The sequence below is a fragment of the Carassius auratus genome, chromosome 45, assembly GCF_003368295.1.
Source record: "Carassius auratus strain Wakin chromosome 45, ASM336829v1, whole genome shotgun sequence".
Taxonomy (NCBI): domain Eukaryota; kingdom Metazoa; phylum Chordata; class Actinopteri; order Cypriniformes; family Cyprinidae; genus Carassius; species Carassius auratus.
Window position 1 is genome coordinate 16,344,388 of NC_039287.1, and position 12,448 is coordinate 16,356,835.

At 36.0% G+C, this 12,448-nt stretch overlaps 1 protein-coding gene across 1 annotated transcript in view; it reads right to left on the reverse strand.

The window, feature by feature from the left end:
* The window catches only part of cnksr3 (cnksr family member 3), a 47,558-nt gene extending 35,334 nt beyond the window's left edge, over positions 1-12,224 (reverse strand). The window contains exons 1-2 of the mRNA XM_026232679.1: positions 11,988-12,224; positions 5,142-5,305 (exon numbers count right to left, since the gene is read on the reverse strand). Of these exons, the coding sequence (XP_026088464.1) occupies positions 5,142-5,305; positions 11,988-12,039 (216 nt within the window). The 5' untranslated portion in view covers positions 12,040-12,224. The remainder of the gene's footprint in view (positions 1-5,141; positions 5,306-11,987) is intronic.
* Positions 12,225-12,448: the final 224 nt, after the last annotated feature.

Genomic DNA, 12,448 nt, shown 5'->3' on the forward strand with positions numbered 1-12,448 from the left:
ATGGATTTAAACCTATTGTACAGGACTTATAATAAGTGATAGGAAGCTTAGAATTTTCATCTTACTGGCTCTTTAAATCATTTATCAGAGCTGGAAACAGGATCAGCCAACAAAGTGTCATTTTGGGGCGCACAAAAATATTAATATTCAGGCTAATCATGACAGGTATTGGTAAGTTTGTAGTTGTCTTTATGAGAAAAACTAGTGATTTAGTTTTAGTTTTTTTTTTGTTGTTGTTGTTGTTGTTGTTAATCGTCCAGACTCCTCTATTAATAGTTAATAGACAAGTCTGTCTTCTATTGTATTAAAAAAAATGGTTCTTTACAGCAGTGGAACCGAGCCAGAGAGCTTTAGCACGTCCTCATGAAAGCAAATGTAAAAATAACCTAACAAACCTAACAGATACATTAAGATGAGGCTCAATCCGCCGGGCGGAAACTACTGGAACAATGGCGTGACATATTTTCCTGCGCTAGCTGACTGTGTGTTTGTCTGTATGTGTGTGTGTGTGTGTGTGCGAGCGCTGGGCGGGGGGCTCTCTGACAGGTGGGTGGGTCACATCTGTTTCCTGCTCTCCAGGAGATATCTTCCAGAACATTCTCCCCATGAGTGCTGAAGCTGCTGACCTCTCACAAATTCAACACCGCAATGTCTATTCCAGCCTTCATACACTTCCTCTGTGGTTCTCCGCTCACTTCTGCTTAGAACAGGTCGATGCTTAAAAACAAACGGAAAATGACTAAGGTAAATCTTTTCTCAACAACATCCTTGTGAAAGCCACCCGGTCTGACAGGTAGAGCTCCTACATGTCACACACACACAAAGCTTCTGCTTACTGTGTGCTGCAGGCGCAGTCTTCCAAAGAAACACACCTTTTGTGCAATCTTTGTACAATTATGGACGGATGTAAAGGATTAGCTCACTCACTGCTGTTATTTGCTCACTGACCAGGTGCTGTCAACCTCCAAAAAACACCATAAAACTACATAATTTAACATGAACTTATAAACTTAAAATGTGATGGATATTTGTCAGTCATGCATAATTGAAACAAGCAAGAATTATATATAGTACGAATAAACTGGATGTGTTTTAATTACAAAATAACCAGGTTTATATATTTAGCGCCGATCAATCGAAATTATGTCAATCGCATACAAATTAGCTAGCAATATTTTAACCATACTTCGTACTTTTTATCAGAATACATTTAATTTTCAAAAAGAACAGATTTATGATGATTCTAAGCAATTTTAATAAATGCATTTTGAAAATATGACTATTTAAATAAAATCAAATAGATGCAAACAGTCAATAAATAAAAAAAACTATGCAATGATTCTTTGAGTGTAGAATCTAAAGTTTCTTAAGTGTTTCATTCGTATATGACTAACGCGTCAATAAGTCTATCAGTTTGTTTATGTTAAATGGATTTAAATTTTAAATGCAATTTAAACAAATCTTAGATTTAGGCCTAAACATTTTTGGACTGTTTTTTTTTAATTTATTTATTTTTTAGCTAAAGCAGTATAATAATAGTATTTTCTGAGTGTACAATGAATCATTTTAAAAAGTGAGTTTAGGCATCACGAGACAATAATGTACAGTATGGAAAATGTTATATATAATAATTTGGCAATATTGATTATCATCAATATTAGAGAATATTAAACTAATTAATATATTTATATCAATATAACAGAGTTCTAATATATTATCTATATCTATCTATCTATCTATCTATATATATCTATATCTATATCTATATATATATATATATATATATATATATATATATATATATATATATATATATATATATATATATAATTCTTTTTTTTGGGGGGGGGGGCATACGAAAGGAAAATGTATTTACCAATATATTTCTTAAAATATATTGTCATATATTGTAATATATTATTTTCCCTTTTTATTTTCTAATATATTATATATTTGAATACATTTAATAATATATTAATGATACATATATTATATAACATATTGCAAAATATACAAATGATTGCCACTTTCAATATATTGCAATATATAGGAAAAAATAAATATATATACGAATATATGCCTAATATATTACATGATATACAAATTTTATGCTCATACATATTGTATAAGCTTTCTTACTTTAGTTCGACGGTAAGTACTATTTCACATACATGCGAAAAAAAAAAAGTAATCAACATCAGTGTCTCTTTAGGGTGCGGTCTCCTATTATAAGGTCCTGTGTCAGTCTCCTATCTTGACCGAATACAGTCTGAATGGACACAGTGGACACTGTTTGTTCCAGCTGACCCTCTCTATTCATATCCACAGCAGTGTCGGGACAGAGCGGCAGCTAACACGGCTTGTGCGATAAGAATCAGCACTGTCTACAACTTTGGGTTTGTTCACTGCACACACAAACACACATGGATTTACACAGGCAGAACGTTCCCTTAGTTCACTACATGTTTTTAAGGTGCACTTTGTGGTCATTAATACTGTCAGAAAAAAAGAGAGCGAGGAGAAATCTTGGGAAGGAAGTGAGAGAAAACAGCTGATCGGAATGCCTGGGAAAACTCTGCTTTCCTGTTCACGGCAGTCTCCACCTATAACAGAGCTCATGCTGGGGAGAAACCTCTCTTCTAATGTTAGATAAGAGCATATGTGTCACAATGTTAAGCTACTTGTGTTCAAGCTATTCTTGAAATGATAACAGCTTTATGTGGCCTGAGTGCAGGCATGACTTTTAATAAAACTCTTCAGAGAAACTGATGTGCTTGGCTTTGACCACTTTGACCACAAATTGCCATTGCCATAAAATGTCTTAACATTTAGCAGTGCAATAATATGTAAATTAGTAATTATAGACCCATTAGTATTCCCCCCATAGTTTCAAAAATTGCTGAAAATTGGATCTCCGAAAAACACATCATTTTCATTGCATCCGATGCAGTTTGTTTTTCGAAAGTACCATTCAACAGAAACTGCAAATTGTCGTCTTTTGGAAAATATTAAAGCAAAATTAGATAAAGGTGGTGTGGTGGGAGCTGTTTTTCTGGATTTAAGGAAAGCATTTGACACAGTAAATCATAAGATTTTAATTAAAAAGTTGTTAAATTATAATCTCTCAACAAGCGTAATTAAATGGATAAAATCACATTTAAAGAATAGTCAACAGTGTGTCCGAGTAGACAATAAAAGCTCACAATCACTTATTAATTCAGTTGGTGTACCTCAAGGATCGGTACTAGGTCCTCTCTTATTCAGTTTGTATATTAATGATTTGCCTGATGTTTGTGCACCTGCTGTAAATAGTCAGATGTATGCTGATGATACAATTATATACTTGCATGCTAAAACTAAAAAACAAGCGGGAGATGAATTATCAGCAGAAATGGTTAAGATTACAAATTGGTTAAAAAACTCTTGTTAAATCTTAATGTTAGTAAAACTGTATGTATGGTTTTTTCAAAGTATGCAAATAGAGATCCCGATCCAGATGTCACAGTTGCAGATAAAAGGTTATCAGTAGTCCAAGAGTATAAATATCTAGGTATAAAACTTGATTCACAACTGACATTTAAAAAAACAGGTTAAAATAATATTTTAGATATATTAGGAATAATTTAACCACTGAGGCCTCAAAGTTTTACATTAATGCTATGATTTTTTTCACATATGAATTACTGTCTCACCAACTGGACACAGACAGGTGGGACTCCCTTACGAAAGGAAAATATATTTACCAATATATTTCTTAAAATATATTGTGATATATTGTAATATATTATTTTCCCTTTTTATTTTCTAATATTTTATATATTTGAATACATTTAATAATATATTGATGATACATATATTACATAATATATTAGAAAATATACAAATGATTGCAGCTTTCAATATATTGCAATATATTGGAAAAAAATAAATATATATAAGAATATATGCCTAATATATTACATGATATTTTCCAATATACTGCAATATATTGTTGTTTCATAAGGGCTATCTTGCAATCAATAGAAAGACTCTATCAGGCTTTGAAAATATTGGATAAAAGTCATATCATCATTGTGAAATTCTAACTAAATATGGGTTTTTAAGTTGGGAAAATATTATTACATTTGCATATATTTTACTTGTGTTTAAAATTCTGCATGGTTTGGCTCCACTTCTACTTAATTAAGTTATTAGGAAAAAAAATTATTCTTTTACTAGAGCCATTTGATTGGATAATCAAACAAGTGTTTTTTGATTTTCTTTTACTTTTTTATTGTATTTTCATTTTTGTAATATGTTTGTTTCTTCTTTGTGTATTTAAGGATAGTTTCCCTTATGAAACAAAAATATATTGCAGTATATTGGCATATATTCTTACATATATTTATTTTTTCCAATATATTGCAATATATTGAAAGCGGCAATCATTTGTATATTTTGCAATATATTATATAATATATGTGTCATCAATATATTATTAAATGTATTCAAATATATAAAATATTAGAAAATAAAAAGGGAAAATAATATATAACAATATATCACAATATATTTTAAGAAATATATTGGTAAATATATTTTCCTTTCGTAAGGGTTCTTACCATCAACCTGCGAGTAACTACAGATGAAAATTAGCCTGAATGACTAAATCTATCAATTTTACATGGTGGAATTGTTAGCTCATGTTGATTAATGTGTATTGTCCCTTTTTAAAAATAAAAACAAACAAACAATAAAAAAATGTTGCCACACTGGAAATTCAAGTTCAAGTTGAACACGTTGCATTGTGGGATACAGTATTCTGTACAGTGTTGTACACTGCATAATTTGGGAATTTTAGGCTATTTTTAGGCTAAATCTACAGTAGATCTTAATATTTTATGAACATAGAAAATCTACATACTGCACACAGCATACTTACTAAACACTGCAGGAACTGGAAGAATAGCATGGTAGTGTGCTATGCCAAACATAGACCTAACTTATGCTAGATACTTTAAAGAGGAGGGCAAAGGTCAGCACCTATATATACTTCCTGACAGAGATAAATAGGATTGGAGATGGTTTCTCCAGGAAATCTGATTGGATGTGTAGAAGCCAAAACCCTATCTGACTGGACGGGGGTGAGCTGAAGAACTGACCAATGCACAGAGGAGATCCACGGCCTCCAGAATCAGCTCCTGATGGCCGACGCGGGTCACCATCAGCTCCTCCAGATCCTGATGGGAAATCTTCAGAAGCTGCTCTCCGTTGATCTTCTCTCTCTCGAAGTTAGGAACATACTGCTGGAGACTGTCGTCCAGCCCTGAGAGACAGAAGGAAAGTGAGAATGAGAGACAGACCACAAAGAAACTCTTTCAGGGAGAGTGTGGATCCACACGGGTTTTGACACCACAAACATCAAGATGTTGAGTCAATATAAGACATTTGCACTAGCCTGAAGAGTCCCAGTCCAGTGACCTGATCTGAGAACAGATCATTGCTATATAAGGGTAAAGAAATAAAGCAAGGTCTATGAGATCACATCACTGTCCTGTGGTTTACATGGCTTGACTCCATGTGTGTGAGAAAATGCAGTCATGCTGTCAAATAACTCAACAAACACACATACATAAGTTGTGTACCAACAGAGCAATTCATGCTAATCCAGTGAATTAATCCTCATATCATGTTAATAAAACTAAAACCAGAGATTACTGGAAAATTATTTACAGGAAAATACTATTTCAGTCTTCCTTCAAAATCCCATGTTTAATTGAATGTGTTGCTTGCCGTTTAATTCTAAATTTACTAGAACGTAGTTTAAAAGTAAATCCAACGAAAAGTTTATTTTAGTGTAAGCTTTATTTTTCAATGCATTTTACTATATTTTCTTTTAATGTTGGAGACATAATGCAGGATTCACCTTTATTTGACTCATTTGAATGCATTTCACTGGAAGGCTAAAGACTTACAGTACTGTGCAAACCAAGTCTGGGAAAGACACAGAAAAGCTCTTTCTCCCTGAATATTAGCTGAAACCTTTGTGTGAATCAATGGAAGTGAGCTCAAAACAATCTTCTGTCCACTGTTTGTGACTGAAAAGTAGCTCTTTGTGGGGGGTAGACGCCTCTTTTAAAATCAAAGAGAAAGCAAGAAAAGGAGGCAAAGAGGGGTCAAAGGGCAAAGTTAGGGACCCTCCCCCGAACGCTCCTACTGAAAGACAACAGCTGCGTTTTCTGAGCTCAAAGAGAGAGACACTGTCAATGGATTCGCCGGAGAAAAGCTGCCAGAAAGGAGAAAGTGTCAACAATAACAATCCACCGATGTAGCGTGAGCAAACTAAAATCAGCTTTTGTTATCTGTAATTCTTAAGGTATTTCTGTGTTAACTAACCTGCTGAAGTTAAAGGGATGAAGGCATGTGCTGTTCAGTTTAACTGACTTGCACATTTAATGATTAAATGCCGTCTGTGTAGTGTGGATGTCTATAAGCCGGTGCAGTGAAAAGACAGGTTAGGTTTGAGACAGCTACGTAGAGATCAAATCTCCAAATCAGAGTCCGAATTATTGCCAAATAAATATGCTTACACACAAAGGATTTGCCTTAGTGAAGCTTCTAGTAAAAAAAAACTAAGCTAAGCATTAAATGAAAAAGATATTTAATATCCAAAATGGACAAGAAAACAGCATAAACACCTCATAAACATAATCCATTTGATTAATTTTTAAATGAATTCCAAGTCTTCCATAGCCACAAAAGCTTGTGAGGAATTCAAGCTGTACACACTACTAATCTTCTCCTCTGCCGCAGCGAGTCATGTCAAACTGTAAACTGATAAAAGTATTCACACTACAGTATCTCATGCTGTAAGTTACGAAACTTGAAAAGTGGAATGCTTTGACTATGAATGCATGAGGTCAATCTTGTGGTGGGAATCAGACACCACAAAGCCCACTAATCGTATCCATTGAGCTCACTCACATCCAAATGACTAACAAGCTTAAAAGTGCTGTATTAGAGGGCCGAGGCGCCCGAGCTTCAGTTAGAAATGAGAGGGTAGTGTGTCTCTCTCTTTCTCCCGATGGAGTCTCTCATTGACAGAGCTGGCCTGCTGCCCTGAGAGAGCGGCGCTGGGAAAGTCAGCGTGTGTACAAAAGGCAGTAGCGGTGTGTATTTCTGAAGCTTTCCTACCGAGTCTTTGGAGAACTGAAGAATGTTTATTGTTCTCCGTGTGCGACTGAAACTCCTCCAAGAATCTGAAACGGTGCTGAACGTTACTCTTCCACTCCATATCTAGGCCTATGAATCACTGGCCATTCCACTTTTGCCCTTTAGTAGACTTGCAAGAAGGGAAATATGCAAACAAAATATTTTCTTCTAAAACATGCATCATACTGAGGAGGGCTTGAGTGATGTCACGGTCTGTCCGCCCTTCTGCCAGATGAACTAGATCAGTAGACCACTTCTTTTCTAAACCGTATTAATTCATATTGCAACTACATCAAAGGTAAGATTTGCTTTTTTTTTGCCAGTTTTATTTTGCTCTTTAATCTTCTGGTCATTATATCATATATATTGTACAATATATATCCTGCTTTTTAGCAGTAAGTAGCACAAAGATATTTACTATTAAACACAGACTCTTCTGCTTAGCAGGCCTTGTCATTTACTAGCGTTTAAATTGTTTAGCTAGCCTTCAGTATAGTCTGCTCATCACTGTGGACACGTGCTTAGTCGTCTGAGCTGTGAATAAGTGAAGTTTGGCGTACATTCTGCAGCCTGGGGGGTCAACAGAGGGAATGTTTGCTCCGCCCCTCCTCTCCCACCAGAAACAAGTGTTCACATGGAAAGCAAGAGTGGATGAAAGAAACATTTGGTGCATTTAATGTCCCCCTCAATGGTGACATGACATCAGTCTTCTCCATCGGCAGGAGATGAGGGACAACAAAGGCAGTAGTGGGGAGTGAGGGATGGAAAAGAGAGTTTCCTCTATCCAAACCCTGCAGAACTCAACAAAGCTTCTACATAGTCGGCTGTCACTCTGTTCCTGAAGCTCTGCTTGTGTATTCTGGGGTATTTCCAGCAGTGACATAACAGCTTCCTGTTTGAGGGAGTTTGAGCTCACTGAGACTCAATTATCCTGAATAAATTCACTGCACTGACTGCTACCAAATGGTACCTGAGTAATACTGTTGAACAAGAATAGGGGGATCATATAATGAAAACTGAATTATTAGTTAGACGGACGGACGGACGGACGGACGGACGGACGGACGGACAGACAGACAGACAGACATAGATAGATAGATAGATAGATAGATAGATAGATAGATAGATAGACATGCAGACAGACAGACAGACAGACAGATAGATAGATAGATAGATAGATAGATAGATAGATAGACATGCAGACAGACAGACAGACAGACAGATAGATAGATAGATAGATAGATAGATAGATAGATAGATAGATAGATAGATAGATAGACAGACAGACAGACAGACAGACAGACAGACAGACAGACAGACAGACAGACAGACAGACAGACAGACAGATAGATAGATAGATAGATAGATAGATAGACAGACAGACAGGTAGACAGACAGACAGACATATAGATAGATAGATATATAGATAGATAGATAGACAGACAGACAGACAGACAGACAGACAGACAGACAGACAGACAGACAGACAGATAGATAGATAGATAGATAGATAGATAGATAGACAGACAGACAGACAGACAGACAGACAGACAGACAGACAGACAGACAGACAGACAGACAGACAGACAGACAGATAGATAGATAGATAGATAGATAGATAGATAGATAGATAGATAGATAGATAGATAGACAGACAGACAGGTAGACAGACAGACAGACATATAGATAGATAGATATATAGATAGATAGATAGATAGATAGATAGACAGACAGACAGACAGACAGACAGACAGACAGACAGATAGATAGATAGATAGATAGATAGATAGATAGATAGATAGATAGATAGATAGATAGATAGATAGATAGACAGACAGACAGGTAGACAGACATACAGACATATAGATAGATAGATAGATAGATAGATAGATAGATAGATAGATAGATAGATAGATAGACAGACAGACAGACAGACAGACAGACAGACAGACAGACAGACAGACAGACAGACAGACAGACAGATAGATAGATAGATAGATAGATAGATAGATAGATAGATAGATAGATAGATAGATAGATAGATAGATAGATAGATAGATAGATAGACAGACAGACAGACACATAGAAAGACAGACATATAGACCGATAGATAGATAGATAGATAGATAGATAGATAGATAGATAGATAGATAGATAGACAGACAGACAGACAGACAGACAGACAGACAGACAGACAGACAGACAGACAGACAGACAGACAGACAGACAGACAGACAGACAGACAGACAGACAGATAGATAGATAGATAGATAGATAGATAGATAGATAGATAGATAGATAGATAGATAGATAGATTGATGGGAAACTGTCACGTCTCTTCTGGTGGTGGGGCGGTGCTAATGTGTGTTTGTGTCTGCGTGTGTGTATGACTCAGAGTCAACATTACTAACAAAGACAAAACTGTCTTCTCCATCTGATACACAAACAGTCCAACCGCAGTCACGCAACTCATGTGTGACAACAATTTGCAGACGAGTCCCAAAAGTACCTACAGCACAACCATGAGTCTCTGATTCAGTGATGATGTCAGAAAAGCAATGGTGTGGCCAGGATGCACAGAAGAGATTCGCTCGCTAAAAGGGAAACATGTCTACTGTTTTGACTGAAATGTCTCAGTCTGCTGAAATATGCGAGCGTGTTCCTGCACGATTCCTGCTGATAACAGATTATCACAGCAGCAACTTCAAGCTATGGGCATATCAGCCGTACATATTTCTCCACCTGGTCTGTTTGAAAAGCACTGGATGATGTATGTTCAATATGGACTCATGTGCATATTAGCATTGCTAAGTCATTGAAACTGCAGTCACGTTTTGCTAATTATCCACACATTTCATGCAGACTGCTTCAAAAGCAAACACATAGAGCTTTCATAGCTAATAAAATACATACAATGCTGCAATAATCAGTGACCTGCCGACCTGGCGACAAAGAGCTGGCGTGTGTAAACGGTTGGTGTAGCGTGACCTCACAGGAACATGTAAACACACAGTTACGTCTAACTCTGCTATCAGTGGCTCAGGATTCAAATGTAAACACAAGGCCATGCTTCAATCCTGGATCTGTGAAGTTTGCTGATCCGCTGGGCCACTTACACTTAAATGGGCATTAAAATAAGAAGGCAGAGGTAGGGGAGTAATTTTCTATGTAAATTAACTATTATGTATTGCATTAACCTTAATTTTACACAAAATTTACTCGAAATATGACGTTCAGGCAATTGGTTACAATGATTAGGCAATGCTGGTCATTAATATCTGTCTTCATCACATCAGTTTAACAATGGAAGCTGATCCTAGATCAGTACTCACACAGAACTAGAGACCCAGAGTACCACATCTGTTCTCTTCTGTATTGTCTGAAACAGCTTTTTTTGTCTCAAACTGGCGTCAGGAGAGATACGCTAGTCCTTCATTAGCACGAAAGGCCAACTTTTACCCAGAGTCTGAACAGCAGGTTTGAAACTTTCAAGGTGGCTCAGTTTATAATTAGATGCATCTGTTGAAACATTGGCTCTGTTTAGAAGTGTGTGAATGGCTTGGACCCAAACCACCTCAGAAGTCTTTCACATCGCATGGCCAGTCATTTCTGGTTAGCACAGAATTATAGGTATTTCATATTGTGGTGGACCTTGATGATTTACTCAAGGTCTCCTCTAAGTGAAAGTTTTATGGTGTTGTTTCAGGCGATTGGAGCAAGATGGAGAGCAAGTATGAAAACGTACAACTGAGTCAACAAAAACAAGCCGCAAATAATTGCAAAGACTTCCAGATTCCAACAAATATGTGGTAAGTATCCAGAGATGGAAGTATTTAGTCTAACACAGATAAATGGGATTCATAACATTTAATGCGCTGACATCATCAGCCTTTCCATCCTAATTCTAATGATAAACTTCATATCTGCTATAACCCTAACAACTTATGCAAAGCAGTCTGAAGGGGAAAACAATATCCAAAATGACCCATAATGATGTATAACATCCTTTACTATTAAAATTGTGCAGTAGAATGAGATCAAAGAATAAATAAAATGACAAACCGAAAGACTTTAGGTGCTAAGCATGAAAAATTCAAACGATCGACAAAAAGATGTCCAACCTTCTCAAAGAAATTTGCTTATGCAAATAAAACTATCGACTCTTCAGTGGAATAATAATCTGGGAGTAAAAATTCCCATTGCTTCAATGTATAACTTTTTTGAGAAATTATGAATTTGCCAATTATTATTATTATTATTAGACATTTAGGCCTACTGGTATGTTTAATGAGAGCTGTTATAAAAATAATAATCATAAAAACTATTATTAAATATATCTGTCATATATTTGTTTTCAGATATGAATTTTCGGCAGAAGTTTGGCAGGCTGTCAGAGTTTCATAAGTTTTCCCGGTTTCGATCAGGCTTAGGGAGGAATACATAAACATTGAGTTTCTGTATTTGGTTAGGGATGTAGATGTTGCCTTAACAAATGTTTACCAAAGTAACCATAGTTTATGACAAAAAAAATATATATATATACTAAAATTGTGGTCTTCAATCATATTTATCAACATGTCTATATATAAATAATAAAAAATCATTTTAAGAATTCAAATTCATTAATTATTATTATTTTTTACTGGGTTAGGGTTAGGGTAAGAGTTTATTATTATTATTATTTTCAAACAGTAGCACTCAAACGTAAACTATGGTTATCATTGTACATTTATGTAACTAATTAAAAGAAAGTCGTGTTATATCAAAGGGGTTTAAACTGGAGAGTCTGAAGTTACCTCTGATCCAGTCCGTGACCTGAGTCGCTGTCCACTTTATTATCGGCTCCATTCTTCTCTTCAGATCTTCAGGAAGTTTCGGTCAAGTTCTCAAGCTCACTAAAGTTAAATGAAGTTTCCTCCGCTACACTTGAGCGTCCTTTCGCATGTCTAACCACTAAACACCAAAGATCAGATCACAGCAACCGCGCTGAAGCTCTGTCTACAGACCGAAACTAAACACTGGAGGGGGAGAGAGAGAGAGAGAGAGAGAGAGAGAGAGAGAGAGAGAGAGAGAGAGAGAGAGAGAGAGGGCGCGCGCACGGATCAGGTTACACGCTCACAGGTCAAATGTATATCGCTGCTAAATCGTCTGAATGGTCAGTGAGGGTCAAACACATGACTGATATTCCTAGACATCTGAGGTCAAATTAGAAGTCTGTTATTTCTCAAAACACGATATTTAAGCTGTATAGCCTACA